We start from the raw sequence: 19,417 nt of genomic DNA, 5'->3' as shown, positions 1-19,417 counted from the left end.
TTTTCCTTGGTAAAGGGCACCCTATGAGGAAATTGTTAATTTCTACTGGAGCATTTTAAGGGCACCAAGGCAATGACCTGGGGTCATTGAGGCAATCGCCTTAGTTGCCTCCATGAAGTATAGAAAATAGGGCGTATAGAAAATAGGGCGTCCTATTCGTGATCTGTGCCCAATTTCATAAAGTTGTTTAGTAGATAACCTTGCTGAGCTAAATTTCTTGGCTCAGTAAGAATTGATCGGGGTACTAGTTAATCAATGGTAACTCTATGGTCTTGTGGCTGGTAATCTAGTTTTTGCTTAGCAAAAGTTGGTTGTGCTCAGCAATTTTTTGTGTATACAGGCTTTATGGAATTTTGCCCAGATCGTATTTGTAAAGAATCAAGACCATTTGTTGCAGTCAGGAAAGCTCTTCAACAAACAAAATAATAAAGGAAACATCATTTTAAAACTGTCATTCGTGCAAAAAGATCTTATGGTATTGATAGAGATATTCAGTTCGATACAGGCTCCAGTAAGTCTACTGGTTAAAATAGAACCCAAGTCTCTACAGCTCTTTGCATGCAGAGTGTTAAGGCAAAAGCAGGAAGTGCATTTAAAGTCGGAGTCCTTTGAGCATAGCAACATAATTAACAAGATAACAGACTCGCGTCAGCGGAGATGTGGAAAAATGCACACGGGAACAAATAAGGTCTTTCCTATGTTTGTGCTTCTCTCTCATGGGCCATTGATCTCACAGGAATAGATGCTGAGTGAGAAGTGTTTATATCAATTATCAATATTGCAAACAGCCGAGCATGATATTACTCAATAGATTTACAATACCCAGATTGGAAAATGTGTTCGTATAAGTTGTTATTATAAGTAAGGGTTAAAGTCCCCAGGAAATATATATTTTTTTCCTTCAAACATTAGAGTATATGTTTCTGAGCAATAAAATAATTTTTTGAGTAATTGTTTTTAACGATTTATATGTTAAAAAAACTAAATTAAGTTGTGTGGGAAAATTGTTTAGTTTCTTTACTTTTTGTTCAACTGACTGCTTATTGCACACCAATAGACTTGTGTATGTGCAAGTCTCGACACTCATGGGGTGACAGGTCTTTTTCTTCAGCCGCGCCACGCATCTGGAACTCTCTACCACTTAATCTTCGATCTTGTCTTTGTACTGCAAAATTCAAGTCTCTTCTCAAAACTTATCTTATGTCACAGGTTTTCAATGACTAATTTTGTTGTGTCTGTTTTTCTTTGTGTTGTGTTTTGTTTTTGTTTTGTTTTTGGTTTTACTGCGCCTTGAACACCCAGCAGGGTGGATATGTGCGCATTACAAGTCTTATTATTATTTATTATTATGTTGCGTCTTTCAATAATGTACATTAATATTAAGCCCTATAGATTTTATCTTGAGGTAACCTGAAAAGGTAACCTGAAAAGGTAACCTGAAAAGGTCTGTGGTCACAAAGTGAATTAAGATGTGACGTAAGGCAATCCCAGGCTATGAAATTGTTGTTGAAGTAGCCTATCCTTTGTAAAAGATGTCTGCTATTGATATACAATCAAATCACTTTTGAACTGTCCACCATGGATATAGGAAACGTGGGTAGCTGGTGGTATAATGACTTTGCTTAAAATGATCATGACAATAATAACCTATATATTGATGACAATATCAATGAAGCAAATAGTTAGTGATGCTTGGATTGGGATCAGTAGTCTAGTAGACTTGGCCTTTAAAAATAAGTAGCCATGTGACTCCATGAATTTTTGAACCAGTTGTAAATCTGTCTTATAAAAAAGTTTTGATAATTTTTGTTTGACACAAAACACAAACTTCGACACTGATTTAGATTACACTTACACAGTTTCAAGATATTGATAGTAGAAAGCTTCCCCTCAAACATTACTTGCTGTATGTTTTGAGAAATGAGTAAAACATTTCACACACAAAAATTGTTTTGAAATTGTTACGAAAATTAATTTAGCATGCACAACAGATATATGCGACTCTTTGACACAAACACAAACTTTGACACTGATTTACATTACACTTACACAATTTCAAGATATTGATAGTAGAAAGCTTCCCCTCAAATATTACTTGCTGTAAGTTTTGAGAAATGAGTGAAACATTTCACACACAAAAAATATTTGAAATTGTTACGAAAATTAATTTAGCATGCACAACAGATATTTGCGACTCTTTGACACAAACACAAACTTTGACACTGATTTACATTACACTTACACAGTTTCAAGATATTGATAGTAGAAAGCTTCCCCTCAAATATTACTTGCTGTAAGTTTTGAGAAATGAGTAAAACATTTCACACAAAAAATTGTTGTGAAATTGTTACGAAAAATATTTTAGCATGCACAACAAATATGCGACTCTCTGAAAACATTGCTCTGTGATTTCCAATATTACTTGCTGTAAGTTTTGAGAAATGAGTAAAACATTTCACACAAATCATTGTTGTGAAATTGTTACGAAGATTAATTTAGCATGTACAACAGATACGTATACTTTGCGGCTCTCTGAAAACATTGCTCTGTGATTTCCACTTGTGTTCTTAAAAACTTTCTGACTGTTGAAGCTGAAACTTGTACAGGTAAATTATATTACAAACATCTTCATTCACAGTGAGTAGGGATTCACGTCATGGCCAAAAACTACAGAAGGTACCACAACTCTTAAATGCAGCTTAATTTGGGCAGATGAACTCACCGTTCATCGGTAATTGAAATCAGCAAGTCTTACAATATTATATAGGATTTGAGGCATTGCATGGTGAGGTATCAATGTATATTTGGTTTGCGGTAACACGATGTGTGTATCTACTTGCCAGGTAGAGTTTGTTCTTAGAGAACTGTCTTGCTTTGTTCTACTCCCGCGGAGTAGATGTTCGGGGTTCGGGGGACTTCTCAGTTCTGAAAAGAACTGTCCTGCTTTCTCCTGACGATGACCAGAGCAAGCTAGTCGAAACGTTAGCTTTGGTTGTTTTCCCCTGACTTCTGAATTGTTTTTTTGCTGGGATATTTCTTATGGAACCTAAGTGTCTTTACTTTCTCACAGCATCCCATGCCCTTGCAGTAAAGTGGGTTATTACTTAAGAAAAAAATACGTCCAGCTCCCCCGGAGCCTTAGGCCCTGGATGTTAAGTTAAGAGTCTTCATCACTCATAAGAAGTATTCACCAAGTAGCACCCCTTGCAAGAAGGGGGTTGCACCATGTCTTGGAGTCAACTCATGCTTGACTGACATGACTGTCAGGGAAATTAACCCTAATTACATCAAACTCACACGCACTACTGAAATAATTAATGGTGTGTTCCTTCCATTGACAGACAGCATTACCTATTAAGGCACTTGTCCAAGGGTACCTGGCTATTAAAGTACCAGTGAAGATGATTATTAGGGGATGTTCAAGCTGAGTTTTCGCTGCTTACTTTTTGAGTCACTGCAGCTAACTTCGCTGCTAACTTTACTGCAACCTCCAAAAGTAATTAGCGAAGTTAGCGGCGAAGTTAGCTACTTGTGTGAACTTACCCTTACTTTGTACAGTGCCTTTAAAGACACTGGACACTATTGGTAATAGTCAAAGACCAGTCTTCTCACTTTATGTATCTCAACATACATGTATACATAATATAACAACAATGTGAAAATTTGAGCTCAATTGGTTGCCGAAGTTGCGAGATAATAATGAAAGAAGAAACCCTTGTCACACGAAGTTGTGTGCTTGCAGATGCTTGATTTCGAGACCTCAAATTCCAAATCTGAGGTCTCAAAATCAAATTCGTGGAAAATTACTTCTTTCTCGAAAACTACCTCACATCAGAGGGAGCCGTTTCTCACAATGTTTTATACTTATCAACCTCTCCCCATTACTCGTTACGAAGAAAGGTTTTATGCTAATAATTGTTTTGAGTAATTACCAATAGTGTCTACTGCCTTTAAGGCAAGGTGTGTTGTTACACGTATGTTTTGTCATTGTTAGCAATCTCATGGGTACTTTTCTTGAGAACCGCCTTTTACAATCCAGTTAGGAGCTTCATTGGTGTTAAGTTGATTTCCCTCTGTTCAAATGTATTGAAGTAAGTTGCTAATTGTACAAAAATATTATAGTAGATTCTGCTCATGATGGACACTATACTTGTCACTTGTGACAGTTGATTTGGGTGGATGGCCCAAATCAGTTCAGTGTAGCCCCTCACCTTGAAGTGGCCGTCTGTCCTTTTGAGTTGGGTGCTATCTCATAAAAAAAATGTATAACAAAAATAGCACTAGTCATGCAAACTTGTTCAGTAAATCGAAATAGCGCCCTCTTGCGTCGCAGGAATACCAGTGTGTGTATACTGCTGCATCAGGGTTAATGCTGAGTGAGGTTTGATGAGTAGGCATGCCTCTAGGATTTAACAGCTTAGACCCAGTGATAAACCCAGTGATAAACCCCAATGAATGACAAGAATGATTGCAAAGGATTGCTAGCTCATGTACCAGCCATTCTGTCTCCCCATCGGCATGCTTTACTACATCCTCGGACCCCCAGGGGAATGGTATTCAAGCTTGAATCCCAGCTGCTGCTTGATCCCAACCCACAACCCCTTTCTCTTTATCTTTGAGGTTAATTTTTTTATTTAGACCCTGGGAAAAAATGTCTGTTTCAGCACAAACTGAAGATTTTGAGCATTAATGTTGGATTGATTTCAGCACGGGAGGAAGCAAATGTGGCTTCAGTGGCAGCACTGAAGTGGCAGGACAAAATAAATTTGATGCGATGTTATTTTAACAGTAACCATCTGGAACCTCTTTTGCGCTGGACCTCTAAAATCTTTGAGGTACCCATGTCACATCTGCTTAGTGGGCAGATTTAAGATAACAAGCATGTTGACTTAGGGCATTTTTACCTCAACATGGAGGGGAACCCAGGTCAGTCACTTTTTTTTAGGTAGGGTAATAGATCGGTAAATACTCCACAAATTAATGACTTTAAAAACTTACTTGGTGAGAAGCCAATACACATAGTAACAACTATTTTGAGGAAGGATTTCACTTTGAAGTGATATGGTTCTGTCATAAAAGTCAATAATGTGAACTTTGGGAAAAAGAGGAAAATGAGTTCATACCACCTGAGCTAAATTGCATAGAGCTACTTGAAAGCACAAAATGAGCTAAGCACAATAAAATTATGGGTTTTCTCCTAAGCAGAGTGTTTTTTTCAACGACTACATGTTACTCGAAGAATGTACATGTCTAGCTCTACACTTAAATTTGCTTCACTTTGGGGTGTACTGGCAGCAGGCATATAAAAATAGTGGCTTCTTATATACATGTAATGCTCATTTCCGTCACTCGGTGTCGCTCAAGGCGCTTTAACATACAGTATTTTCCTTCAAGGGATGTTGGACTACATTTTGATTATAAGACCTACTCCTTTTTCCTTTTGTAATGGTTTACAAGGTGCTGTGGCTCAATATTATAACTAATGTTAACAGTGGCTTGTTATATAGCGCGCATATCCGTCACTCAGTGACACTCAAGGGGCTTCAACATACAGTATTTTCCTGCGAGGTATGTGGGACTACGTTTAAATTATAAGCCCTACTCCTTTTACATGTAACGGCTTACAAGGTGCTCTGTGGCGCAATATGCTGCCACACACCTATCATCAAGTCAGTAGTCATTGAAGGAGTTTACCATTGACATCCACTTTGATTACACACTACCGACTGCCATTCGTTACTTCATTTCCGCTACTTGGTTGTCCCATGGATTTCCCCGATTCCTCTCCTGGTTAACCATAAGTACATACACAAAGTAATCTGGAATTACATTCGTCATCATTCCATTTCCGTTGTTTGCAGTAGTCTGGTTCATCAGAGGAAGTAATACACTGGATCAGTGTCTGAATAGGAAACTATTCATTACTCGTATTAACTCATTGGGTTCTGCAGACAAGTCACCTCTCCTAGACTGTTACACAGTTGGATGCCCCCTCTTTTCTAGCAAAGTTGAAACACAAACAACCTATTAATTAGTACTACAATCTCATTAGTTATGTGCAATAACAAAATCTTAGTGGAATAGTTTATAGACGATTAGTTTAAAAATTGTTTACACGAGGTTCCCTCTGCACGATTTCTCGAAACAGTAAGTGCAGAAAGGTTTTGTCAAGCAGACAAAATAACCAGATACGGTTTTGTCTGCAAATGTTTTCCAGAAGATTTTAGCCAAGTTACTAAATATGTTACATACATGTATGTAAGTACTCATCAAGTAATAAACCTCAATGGAAACTGACATTTTTCAGAAGCCGTTCAACCTTTACTGCTGTGAAGACAGGGATCACAACCAAGTTTATGGTACTGGGGGAAGCAGCAGGAGAGGAATCACCTTAAGGGGATTGGGACTTCCTGCCGCTTCCCAGGTTGTATCGTAAACTTGGGCAATCCCTGGTTACACGACAGTTACAGGTTGAATGGCTTCCGACTGGCACCCTCGAACCAAATGAATAAAATAGGAAGACTACCGACATGAGGGCTAGGTGGCTTTGTTAGTAGAGCGCCAGCACTTTAATCCAGAGATTGCAGGTGCCTATCCCGCTCGAGTCAATTTTTCTTTGTTCAACCACAAATTAGTTAAAATTTACCCAGTCAGTTTCACTTGTGTGGTTTATTCCTTGATTTGTGAAAAATTATTCCTTGAATTTGCATCCCCTTAAAATTATCCCTCGGCTGCCGCTTTCCAAGTAAACTTGGGTGTGATCCCTGGCTACATAACATGTAGCAGTTACAGGTTTAATGGCTTCTGACTGGCACCCCTGCACAATTATGTTGACAAAGTAAGGAGCTGCCACCATTAGGCCTAGATCTCCCAGCTGGTAGATTATGCTAATCTGTAAGGTCATATAGGTTCAAATCCCGCTCATGTAAAAACTAATTTGTTCCAACACTAAGTGGTAAATTATACTTCACAATGGGAGACTTTTGTGCGCATGCTCAGATGTGGCAATACTGAGCATGTGGGCATGTGCGCAAAAAAAAAAAAAGGACCTATGTCTGCCAACGTTTCAAAAGTCTCCCATTGGGCCTGGATTCTTTTTGTCCATGTATCTTCTGCTTGAAACAATTTTTTGTTTCAAGGAATTACTGTAGAGAAAAAGTATTAGTTTGTCTTGACTGGAGTTATACCCATTGTTCATTTTTGAGATAGTTTGTTATTCCCAAGTACCTTGCTGAAACTATCCATGCATTGACTCTTAAGGTAATCATGTGAAACTATCCATGCATTGACTCTAAGGTAATCATGTGAAACTATCCATGCATTGACTCTAAGGTAATCATGTGAAACTATCCATGCATTGACTCTAAGGTAATCATGTGCCAGTCATGTGCTTGCTGAAACTATCCATGCATTGACTCTAAGGTAATCATGTGCCAGTCATGTGCTTGCTGAAACTATCCATGGATTGACTCTAAGGTAATCATGTGCCAGTCATGTGCTTGCTGAAACTATCCATGCATTGACTCTAAGGTAATCATGTGAAACTATCCATGCATTGACTCTTAAGGTAATCATGTGCCAGCCGTCATTATTGAAGATTCAGTTTTACTGTAGGTGAAACACAACTGCATAGCCACAGTTGAATGTCAATGATCCCACAGCTGGCCACAAATTGTGGTTAAACTCGTAAAGTGCTCTCAACCCCCTTTAAAGGGAGCCCTGGCTATTATCCAGCGACTCTGAATAGGGGATTACCCCCTTGTCTCCCATAGGAGGAGGGGGGGGGTGGTTGAGTTCAAGCATGATCCAGCACCCTTGAATCAGTGGCAAATTGCAAGGGGAAATTTCAGATTGTTGCATTTAGTCTAGTAATGAGTGATAAGCCTACCTCAAGGGAATGGGCTCTGTGTGGCTGGTCAGACTGACTCCAACATGATGTCACAACCCATCATTTACGGTAGTGTAGATACTGGTTGCCTCTTACACTTGACATTGACTGGCTGTGATACACACCAGATACTGCAAAGGATACTTGCTTGACACAACATTCAACCCACATATTTCTATAATTTTAAAGGATGTATCATACAATGCTTGATAATAATGGCCGATAATAGTTCAGGAAACAGTTATTATATTTTGTTATTGGTTTCTGGAAAGGAAAAAGCTTATTAAAGAATTGGATATTTTGTCAATTTATGTGCAAGGTATGTTGAACCAAATCACTGCACATTGTGTCAAATAATAGTCAAATTTGGTCAATATCATAACAGGGATACTACCATAATAAGTAGATTTTCTTTCTGTAATCATTTTTGTCTCTCTAAGCCAGCCTTTTATTTTTGTTCTTGTTTTAAGAAAGGATGTCTTGGCCGAGATGTTTAGAGCATCAAATTCAAGTTCTGGTGGTTAAGTTATTAAGGTGTGGGTTTTGAATCCTGGTCATACTCTCAAAATGTTAAAGAGTGAAAAACACCACTCTTTACATTTCGAGTTGTCCCTCATATGGCTCTTCAGGACGGAGTGGAAAAATCCTTCCAAAAAAGATGCAAACTTCAATTTAAAAGAGTGGAAGACCACTCGAAAAAGAGTTGTCCCTCATATATGGCTCTTCAAAGAGTGCTTTTAAATTTAGAGAGTACTCATGACACTTGTGTCCTTAAGCCAGACACTTCACCATCATTGCTTCTCTTCACCCAGGGGTAAAAATAGGTACTCCAAGGGTAGAGGTCGATATTGTGTTTGAAATAGTCTATAAGGAGCACCACGGCAGCCCAGAGGCTGTATACTCCCTAGGGAGCTAAGAGAGATTGGAGGAATTTTGTTTGCCTGATGACCAGGGCATAATGTAAAGCTCATTGATTCCCATCAAGAAAATAACTATTTTCAAAATTCTCCTGTTTGTTTATAAATCCTTCGAATGGCAACCTCCCAGTTGCATTTCTGACAGTTTCACTTTATATAATACAGTGGCCTAGAGGTCGGAGGGGGCTTCGCTTCTCTTCTGATGTCACGGGCTGATTGTTGCGCGCTACAAAAGGAAGGCTGGAGACAAATCAATCTTTGATGTTGCTCCTAAATTGTGGAACAAGCTTTCAGGAAATTGGCAACTACTGGGACTTTCAAGCGCCAACTCAAAAGTCACCTACTTCCCAGCATTTCCTTCATTCCTTAATATTTCATTTTGTTGTTGATTGTGAGGAGCTGTGTTTTTGTAGGCGCCATATAAACGCCTTGTAGTAATATAATATTGCAGGCCTTGAACCTTGTTCTTGAGGGGGCACAGCGATTGTCCCCTGGTGAGGGCCACTTCTATGAGAAAAAAGAAAATGTAATGTATTTGAACTTTGCAAAGGGCACCACAGCAATTTGCTCAGGGCACCATGGCAATTTGCTCAGGGCAGCAAATGCTGCGGGTGCCATGGATTATTTTGAGGCGTTATTGTAAAATTTTGTATGTAAGAACTAGTGATTAATCTCATTTTCATTATATGCATGGCTCTGCAATTGTACTGGTGGGGTGTCGTGACCGAGCGGACAAGAGCACTGGTGTTTCTGTTCGGCAGAGTTTGGGTTTGTATCCCGGTCGTGACACTTGTTTCCCTGAGCAAGACACTTAACTATAATTGCTTCTCTCCACCCAGGGGTAAATTAAACTTGATTCCAGTTCCATTCTCGTGTGAGAGGTCCCTAAGCATACACCCCAACTTACTATAAAACAACACGTAGCGTACACAGTAAAGTGCGCGCTCGCCGTCAAAATGTGGTATCGCGAATTCGGAACAGGTTTTGGAATGCAGAGCGTCACAAAACAGTAGTTACCTGGGGATGGCACGGGATTGGGACTTGAGTCAAGTCTAGGGGTAAATGTGTACCTGTGAGGGCAGAGATGGTTCGTGTGATTGATCAGCTTAGTGCGCTACATATTTGGCAGCACAGAATGTATACTCCCCAGGGAGCTGAGATGGTTTATGGAATGAAAGGGCCCAGTGATCAGGGGTAATAATGTTTGAAGCGCTTTGAGACATGGTGTTGTGTATAAAGTGCAATATTACAACCGATTAATATTATTATTACTTCACATGTAGAATCCTCAGTATTCAGTGCATGCGGAATGGTTGGGATGGTTTTCAAACAATGATTGAGCAGTGTTTCTACAATGCCGTACTAGATTAATACTTCATTTTGTACCTATGGGGGTTTAATTGATTGTTTCAACCTGTTCCACACATGGTATTCATCAGAGGAAAGACCTGAGAATAGACTGATGTAGATTGAAGCAGTCAGCAGAAGAATTCAATGCTGCATTTGTGTTTCCTTTCATTTGGTCTAACATGACTACCTCCTTGACTCCAATCCCCTTGGTGATAACTCCCTCTCTGGAACAAAAACAATGGATTGGTTAAAGGTAGATATGAATGAATGTGATCCTTTAGTCGTGCACTGTTGGTTATGTTTTTTAGATAGAGTGCAGAAGCTTTTTGTTAATCTTTGGTGCGTTTTGGCGGCATAACCAGTAACTGTTTCGTTTAAATTGGCCATTGGTTAATCCGTGGTTAATCACTGGCCAATGACCGAAATAGTTATTGGTTACGACCCCCATAACACACCCCCTAGTTGGTGAAGATTTGGATCAACATTGCAACCTCTTTCCCGGACGTAGGTCTGAAGCCAGCCTCTGTTTCTTCTGCTGATAATTTCATGGTAAATGTGCTATCAGTGTGTCTGACCTAGTTCCTCCTATCAGAATGCTTGAGCGTGAAGCCAGGCTTTCTACTTCTTGTCATCCACACACTCTTGCTTTGGTGAGATAATATCAAAGTCTTATATAGCGCACGTATCTACCAAACAAGGTACTCAAGGCGCTGAGATACAAACTTTCAGAAAGATAGGTTATTGCAGTGGTGGATTCTGAGACCCAATTATGTAGCATTTATAAGGGTTTACAAGGTGCTACGGCGCATTAAGCAGCCACAACCAGGAACACCGGGGCGAACCCCTTCTCGTTTCGATAAGTGCACTGGGTTCTTTTACATGCGTTACACAACACATGGGACCAACGGCTTTACGTCCCATCCGAAGGACGAAGCAATGGTAAAGTGTCTTGCTTAAGGACACAAGTGTTTGGGCTGGGGATTTGAACCCACACTCTGCTGAAATGTAGAACAAAGAGCCATTCCACATACTGCTTCTCTTTGGAACTCCTTGCCTGGTTTATGTTTCCCACCATCCTATAATCTGAACTGAGATATAATGTTCTACCTTCAGCTACCCCAAGTTATTTTCATCTTTAATATTTTTCTTCTTGTAACCTCTTACCAAAAAGTGGTGTTAAGCCTTTTTTGGGACGAGCTTGCATTAAAGCCATTATACACTTTCGGTTAACAGTATTGTCCAAGTCCGACACTTCGTGTATCACAACTTATATATGAAATTACAAACCTGTGAAAATTTAGGCTCAATCGGTCATCGGAGTCGGGAGAAAATAAAGGGAAAACCCACTCTTGTTTCCGCGCGTTTCGCCGTGTCATGACATGTGTTTAAAATAACTCTGTGATTCTTGCTAACGAGAATTTATACTGTTTTAATGTTTTCTCAAAAAGTAAAGCATTTCATGGAATAATATTTCAAGAGAAGTCTTGCACCACTACCTTCTGTAAACCCTGTAAGTTATTTGTAAATCTGTGAACTTTTATTTTTTTTCTGTACCGAAAGGGTCCAATGGCTTTAACCCTTGCACTGATGTGTGTTAGCACTGTACATACATGTACTCATGCTCAGTACTATCCCGAGTTCTGTGAAAAAAAATCACAGGCATATCACAAGTCTATGTTTCTTAGACTTCATGTGAATGGTAAAAGAGCAACCCTAGCTTAGAGGTGTCGTTGCTACGTGCATGATGAAGTGTGTGTAGCATCCATTCTGCTGTTACTTTTAAGAGATAAGAATCTACAGATATGGAGAGACGCCAACCTGCCTAAGTGCAACTTGTTGATCATGTCGTAAATTTAACCTTTATGTGGAATGTTTGTCTCAGTTTTAGTGAGTCTGTTTGTTTTGGTTTTGTTTGTTTTTTCTTCTTCTTTTTTTTTCTTCTTTTTTTTTACACATTTCCTTGTTACACTTTTCACCCCAGTAGTTCTCTCAGTACTATTGGAGACCTCCAATATGGAGACCTCCAAATTAATACTTAAAGGAACACGTTGCCTTGGGTCGGACGAGTTGGTCTATGAAAAGCAATTGTAACCAGTCGTTATAAAATGCATATGGTTAGATAAATGTTTTAAAAATAGAATACAATGATCTACACAAGTTTGGCGTGAAATTGCGAGGTTTGCCTTTTACTGTGCGAACCAACACGGTCGGCCATTTATGGGAGTCAAAATTTTGACTCCCATAAATGGCCGACCGTGTTAGTCGACGAGGTAAAAGGACAACGGTGCAATTTCGAGGCATGTTTGTGTGGATCATTGTATTCTACTTTTACAACATCTTTCTACCCATGTGCATTTCATAACAAACGGTTACACACGCTTTTCAAAGACCAACTCGACCGATCCAAGGCAACGTGTTCCTTTTAGTCTGATTTCAGATTTTTTGCTCTTTGGAAAAATCTGAAAAATTGTATTAATTAGCCTGAAATGTCTATTAAAGCCTACACCATGTGTTCATGTAGGTCAGCCTTTGTATTCATAAAATATTCAGAATTTTTTTTCCAAGGACTGAACATACCTGAATTTAAGGCATTTTATTTCTCAATAGGTACAGTGTACATTTTATGTGTGTTTTTGATTTAGTGCCAATAAAGAGGTTTTCCTTATTACATTAGAAAGTGAGTGGTGGTTGTTGGCTGTCCGATATTCATCAAGACCACATGTTGAAAGTGTACAACATGAGTGACATGAAAATCCTTCATAATTGCACCTTTGTATTCCTGCATTATAAAACCCCTCTCTGGGGATAAGTTCAAGAACAATGCAGTAATTTGCCGCATTCACATCAGGGTCAAATCGTGCTTGCAGTCAGCAAGGGGATTAAAGGCACTGGACACAAGTCTTCTCACTTGGTGTGTCCCAACACATGTATAAAATAACAAACCTTTGAAAATTTGAACTCAATTGGTCATCGAAGTTGCAAGAGGATAATGACAGAAAAACACCCCTGTTGCATTACTTTTTGTGGTGCTTTCAAATGCCTAATAAAAGGCTTCAGCTGAGGTATTTTATTATTTGAGTGAGAAATTACTTTTTCTCAAAAAGTAGGTTACTTCAGAAGGAGTCGATTCTCACAATGTTGTATACTATCCACACCTCTCCATAAGCCATTTTGAGATACTGGTGAACACAATGTGACACTAATAGGTCTGGGTAAATTTGCCTGTATACACCCAAACGAAACAGTGCTCTCCTACACCTCAAAAAGGTGTCCGCCATACCTCAAAAAAAGCTAATTGCTTGTTACCAAGAAAGCGTTTCTGCTAAAAATTATTTTTGAGTAATTACCATTAGTGTCCAGCGCCTTTAATGTGCGTTAATACATGTTGTAATGTGTGAATAGTTGAGATCTGCCGTTTTGACAAATCTCAACGGACAGCTTGTATCAAGGCAGTCTGATCTCTGTCATGCGACAGTTCAGTTGGGAACAACAACAAAATGTGAACACAGGATGCTTCTTTGAAAAACAGTATTCACATAATAATATCGGAAGATGAATACATTTCAGGCCTGGTATTTCATGGAGGCCATTGCCTCTGTTGCCCTGGTCTTGGCATTGGTGCCCCTTTGAATGTTTCCAACAGACTTGAAGATTTTCCAATTTTCCAAAGTGCCCTCTGTTTAAACGACCTTGCCCTCCCAAAGATGGACGTCCAGGCTTTCACTTATGATAATACTTTGTTCAGGCAAAACACAATGCATACAAAAGTATATAGATTTCAGTACACTAAATAAAAATATATACAAATATAAATAGCATCCCCAATGCCCCCCCCCCTGCCATTATACAGCATGAACTCTAAATGAATGATAAAACCTATGATAAAAATTAATTTAATAAGGCAAAGAGGAAAACAAGGCCACAACCAAAACATGGCCAACACTAGGAAGTGGAAATTGGACTGTTAAACCAGGGAGCAACACAGTCAAATCAAAAGATAGGCTGTCTTTATGGGGAAAAGGGTAAAAATTGTCAAAATAACCGTGGGGAGAGAGTGCAGCTTCCCGGCCTAGGAGATTACACCCCCATCCAAACAACCGTCATAGAGATCCCCTCATGTTTGGCCCATGATTGGTCCGCGATTGGCCACGCTCTCGGCCACTTTTCCACCATAGTAGTGACATTAGTGGCATCAACATTGTCTTTAATTTGACACCTTATGTTGTAATCTCTCAAGGTGTTTATTAAAACTGAACATGGTTGTGACACTTTTATTGGTTTGAACCTCTTTTCAGACACTGGCAATCCTTGCTAAGTTTCAAAACCGTCTCCATCAAGCTATCGAAGAGGAAGGCGACACCAAAGAATCAAATAATGGTCAAGAAGATAATCATAAAGAGATAGATGATAGTGAAGATGTTACCGGAACAAGTTGGTAAGATATCGTGTTCATACTAGCTGTTTCACTTCCTTACAAGCTGGGGTATACTTTGAAAGGTTGTCAGACAATAAATTGGCTTTCATATATGAAGGCGTTACATGGTGAACATTGTTTCATAAAAATGCAATGACGCATCCTCATTAGAAATATTCAAATCATCAAATATGCATATGCATGGTCTGTAATATAAATGGCTGTTTATTATGATTAATAAACAGCCATTTATATTACAAACCCTTCCATTAAAGGAACACGATGCCTTGGATCGGTCGAGTTGGTCTATAAAAAAGCGTTTGTAACCGTTTGTTATAAAGTGCATATGGTTAGAAAGATGTTGTAAAAGTAGAATACAATTATCCACACAAACATGCCTCGAAGTTGCACGGTTTTCCTTTCACCTCGTCGACTAGCACGGTTAGCCATTTATGGGAGTCAAATTTTTGACTCCCATAAATGGCCAACCATGTTAGTTCGCAAAGTAAAAGGAAAACCACGCAATTTCGAAGCAAATTTGTGTGGATCGTTGTATTCTACTTTTAAAACATCTTTCCAATCATATGCATTTTATAACAAGCGGTTACAAACGCTTTTTATAGACCAACTCGACCGATCCAAGGCAACGTGTTCCTTTAAGAATTTCAATGAAAGTTTCAGTTTGATTGAAACATCCCTAAGAACCGCTTCAGCAAAGAAAAATCAGTTAAAAAATAGAAACAAACTTGATCTTTAAAGGAGGGTATACCTTTGTGATTACTCCAAAAATGAATGACCATAATAATTTACTTGGTAAAAAAACATTAGAGAGCTATTGATACATGTATTACAAAACATTGTTTGAAACGAACCTGTTTGAAGTTATGTAGTTTTTGAGAAAGAAATAATTTTTCACCCAAAGTTTTAATCTGAGAAAGGCTTCAGGCATCTTTTATTATTCTCTTGCAACATCGATGACCACTTTATCCCAAATATTCCCAGGTTTGTTATTTTATGTTTGGGCACACCAAGTGAGGTATCTTGTCTTTGACAATCACCAAAAGTGTACCATGCCTTAGGAGGAGCCTGTCTGATTTGGTTTGTGTAACGCAACATGGCAATGGACAAGTAATTGTTTCAAAACATGTTAAAGTTGAATATGAAAGGAAGGCAAACCTTAACTGAATCCGAATAACTGTCTGTCATTCCACAGGATGGCCCATACTCTGCAGTTTGAGACGCATGCAAATCTCGTCAAGGATGCCAATATTAAAGATGCAGATACGTATAGCATCTTCGACCCAAGGAATCCAATCAACAAACGAAGGCGAGATGAAGGAAAGAAACGCAACAGGGACAAGAAGTGAAGGATGCAATATTGTGGTTTTCATTTTATGCTTTGTATTTAATCTTTACACTATAAACCTTGTTGCCATTGTTGTAGCTACGGTGGGTGGTGGGTGGTGCCGAGCGGGCCTGCCAACAAGAACTAACAAATTTCGCCCAGCACTCTGAGCAAAATACACTGTGCTGCCCAGTACAGATTTCCCCCAGGCTGCACCTCAGCAGTGATGGCCCCATATCGAAATAGGAAAAATTGTGTTGAACCGCTCGCCCTTCCTTGGTGGACTAAATTGGATTTAGAGCCCAGCCCACCAGCAAATGGATGCAGCTAATTCTTCCCTTAAAACCCATGTATGTCTGAAATTATTGAAGCCAAGTTGAAGTTCAGTCATTTATATAACTGGTTCTGCAGCTACTGTAACCAAAAGTAATAAATTGACAGTGGAAGGTGAGATGAGATGTTTTATTATTAACAAAAAACACACACAAAAAACTCACTGGGTAAAGTTTAAATGATTTGGGGTTGAACAAAGAAAAGTTTACTAGAGCGGGGTTCGAGCCAACGACCTCCAGAAACGTGCTGGCGCTCTACCACTGCACTGTAAGTGTTGTGCATAATAATAGTATGAACTTATTATGCGCACATCTCCGCAAAACCAGTCAAGGTGCATACAAAGTGTGGCACAAAAGTTATGTTCGGAACATGTGAAGAGAAAAACTAGCAAAACAAATGGGACTTCAAGTCTCTCTTTAAGATATTTAAAGAAGTTGTTTGGCGTATTGTGGCAGGGAGCTTGTTCCAAATGGCAGGGGCAGCAATCAGCATTGGCAAAGGCACGCTGACGGTAGCGAGAGCGAGAGCTTCTAAATATTGGTTAAGCTAACATAAATATGAAGTGGAAGATCTTAAAACACGACCATATTGTTCGAGTGAACAAGTCTTCAGTCTCCTGGCGATGACTAGAGCAAGCTAGTCGAAATGTTGAGACCAACTCAAGAACTGACTTCGCGATAGTGCAGTTAATTACGATCCTATAACCTAAAGAAGTAGTCGCAGCCAATTTTCTATACCTTCCGCCTGGGTAGTACACAATGTAGATAAAGAGTAGGACAGTTCTTTTCAGAACTGAGAAGTCTCCCCAACATCCGATAAATCTACTCTGCGGTAGTAGAATAAAGAAAGACAGTTCTCTAAAGAACAAACTCTACCTGGCAAGTAGATACACACATGGTGTTACTGCAAACCAAATATATATTGATACCTCACCATGCAATGCATCAAATCCTATGAACAACTCTTGAAAGGATAGCAATTCCAACCAGCAAAAACTTGAAGGCGATGGGTCCCCCTTTAAAGGCATTTTGTCTCATCAACAATGTCTGCATCAATAGCAGCCTCTGGTACTGGTGCTGTGTATAATTAAGAGCAGGGGTTACACTCGGCCTAGTAGCCACCGCAGAAATGCAACTTGAGTGTTGATGACAAAGTTATCGCCATCTATTGGTCTGAAGGAGTTGTTATTGCCCCTAGATGTTTTTTTGGTTGCTACAAACCGTTTCAGTGCGCTCTGTTGCATCAGTCTAACCGCACTTGATTCTTCTCTTCGATGTACATGGTGTACATCTTATTCCTCCCAAGTGACCTGTCTAGTGTCCTATATGATTCTTGAAGACACCCCAGGTGCTGCAAATTAGTCTAATAATAGCATCTTCTGTGGTAGGTACTTCCTACAGCACCACACATGCCACTGGGTTTTCTTGTCTAGATGGATAGTGGTAAATATTCTTCTAAGTTGGAACTGGGAGGAAGGAAATTTCCTTCCACGGTTGGAAGATCTACATTTTGGGGGATTTTCCTGAGGAAATCAGGTGTCTTACTTAAGGTCTTAGATAGACTTGATTCAAGTCCTGTTCTTGTGTGAGAGGTCCCTAAGCATATCGCGCCAACTACACTACTAGCAAACAAACCGGTATAGCAGTGCACGCTCGCCATCAAAATTGCCGCTTGACATGCGGAGCAGGTTGGGGAATCCAGAACATTTCAAAACAATAGTTTTCTGGCGATGGCAAAGGATTGGGTTAAGTCTAGGTCTTGGAGCACTCTTAGAGTTTAATCCCATGTGTGTATTGTTCGCACCCCTCAAGCCCGGTTCATACTTCCTGCGAATGCGAATCTTGATGTCACAAATTCGCAGCAGTTGAACTCTGCTCTACTCCCTTGCGCATATCGCTGCGAAAGGAGGGTGTGACGTCAAATTCACGTCAAATTCGCTTCGCATTCGCAGGAAGTATGAACCGGGCTTCAGTCTATCTTTCACCCAAGTGTACAGTAGTGATCATCTGGGCCTAATGTCAAGAGCTCCTAAGCAGAAATAGTTGCATAAGCAATTCTCCTTAAGCAACAAATTTGCAAGATACCAGTCACAGAGGGAATATGTGATACGCTATATTGGCTGGTTAACCTGATTCTGGTAAGCATAGTTTTGTTGTGGTTACTACTTTTTGTGCTTCTGCATCAGAGAAATTTTATTAGCGATGCTTCATATTCAAAAGTTTACAAATTCTTCCCTCTTATTTTACATTAACAATGGAGACATGCTTCGTACTCAAATTACTTTGATGATACCATTTTGTATTCTGAGTTACATGCAACTTGTTTCAAGCTTGCACCTCGTGAAATATCTTGATTTGAAAGAAATATCTTGATTTGAACGACAATTTAATAGAGCTGCTTAAGCACACAAATTAGCTAAGCACAACAAAACTATGCTTACCAGGATAAGGTTACCTGCCATACTACCATGTCACGCGTACAATTTGTGACTGGTGTCCTGCAAATCTGCTGAAGCAGCTCTATGAAATTTGGCCCAGGAATATTTGTACCTTTTAATTGATGATGCTTCATTTTATTCAGAATAAAATAAGAACTATGAAGTAGTCTTGAATGTCCATTAATTGTAAATAAATAATATTTATATAATTCTTTTGATGGAAAAAAAAACACATTGAGGTGTTAGTGAGTGACACTTAAATTTAAGAATGAGTTATTGAATGGACACCCCTTTTGGTCTGGTGTGTTGTTAGGATTACTAGTTGAAATGGCACAGTTTTACTCCCAAATTGAACCAAAAACACATAAGAACATCTACTAGTGTAGAATATTCTTAGATGTATTAGGTTCATATATATATTAGGTTCTTTAAAGGCAGTGGACACTATTGGTAATTACTCAAAATAATTATTAGCATAAAACCTTTTTTGGTGACGAGTAATGCGGAGAGGTTGATGGTATAAAACATTGTGAGAAACGACTCCCTCTGAAGTGCCATAGTTTTCGAGAGAGAAGTAATTTTCCACGAATTTGATTTCAGACCTCAGATTTAGAACTTGAGGTCTCGAAATTTAAAGCATCTAAACGCACACAACTTCGTGTGACAAGGGTATTTTTCTTTCATTATTATCTTGCAAGTTCGATGACCGATTGAGCTCAAATTTTCACAGGTT

The 19,417-nt window shown here is 39.2% G+C and overlaps 1 protein-coding gene across 1 annotated transcript in view; it reads left to right on the top strand.

The window, feature by feature from the left end:
* The window catches only part of LOC117297595 (spliceosome-associated protein CWC27 homolog), a 34,673-nt gene extending 17,578 nt beyond the window's left edge, over positions 1-17,095 (top strand). Inside the window, exons 10-11 of the mRNA XM_033780708.1 lie at positions 14,451-14,590; positions 15,783-17,095. Of these exons, the coding sequence (XP_033636599.1) occupies positions 14,451-14,590; positions 15,783-15,936 (294 nt within the window). The 3' untranslated portion in view covers positions 15,937-17,095. The remainder of the gene's footprint in view (positions 1-14,450; positions 14,591-15,782) is intronic.
* The last annotated feature ends 2,322 nt before the right edge of the window (positions 17,096-19,417 follow it).

Source organism: Asterias rubens, chromosome 12 (genome assembly GCF_902459465.1).
Source record: "Asterias rubens chromosome 12, eAstRub1.3, whole genome shotgun sequence".
Lineage (NCBI taxonomy): Eukaryota > Metazoa > Echinodermata > Asteroidea > Forcipulatida > Asteriidae > Asterias > Asterias rubens.
This window is presented reverse-complemented; position numbering and strand designations above follow the sequence as displayed.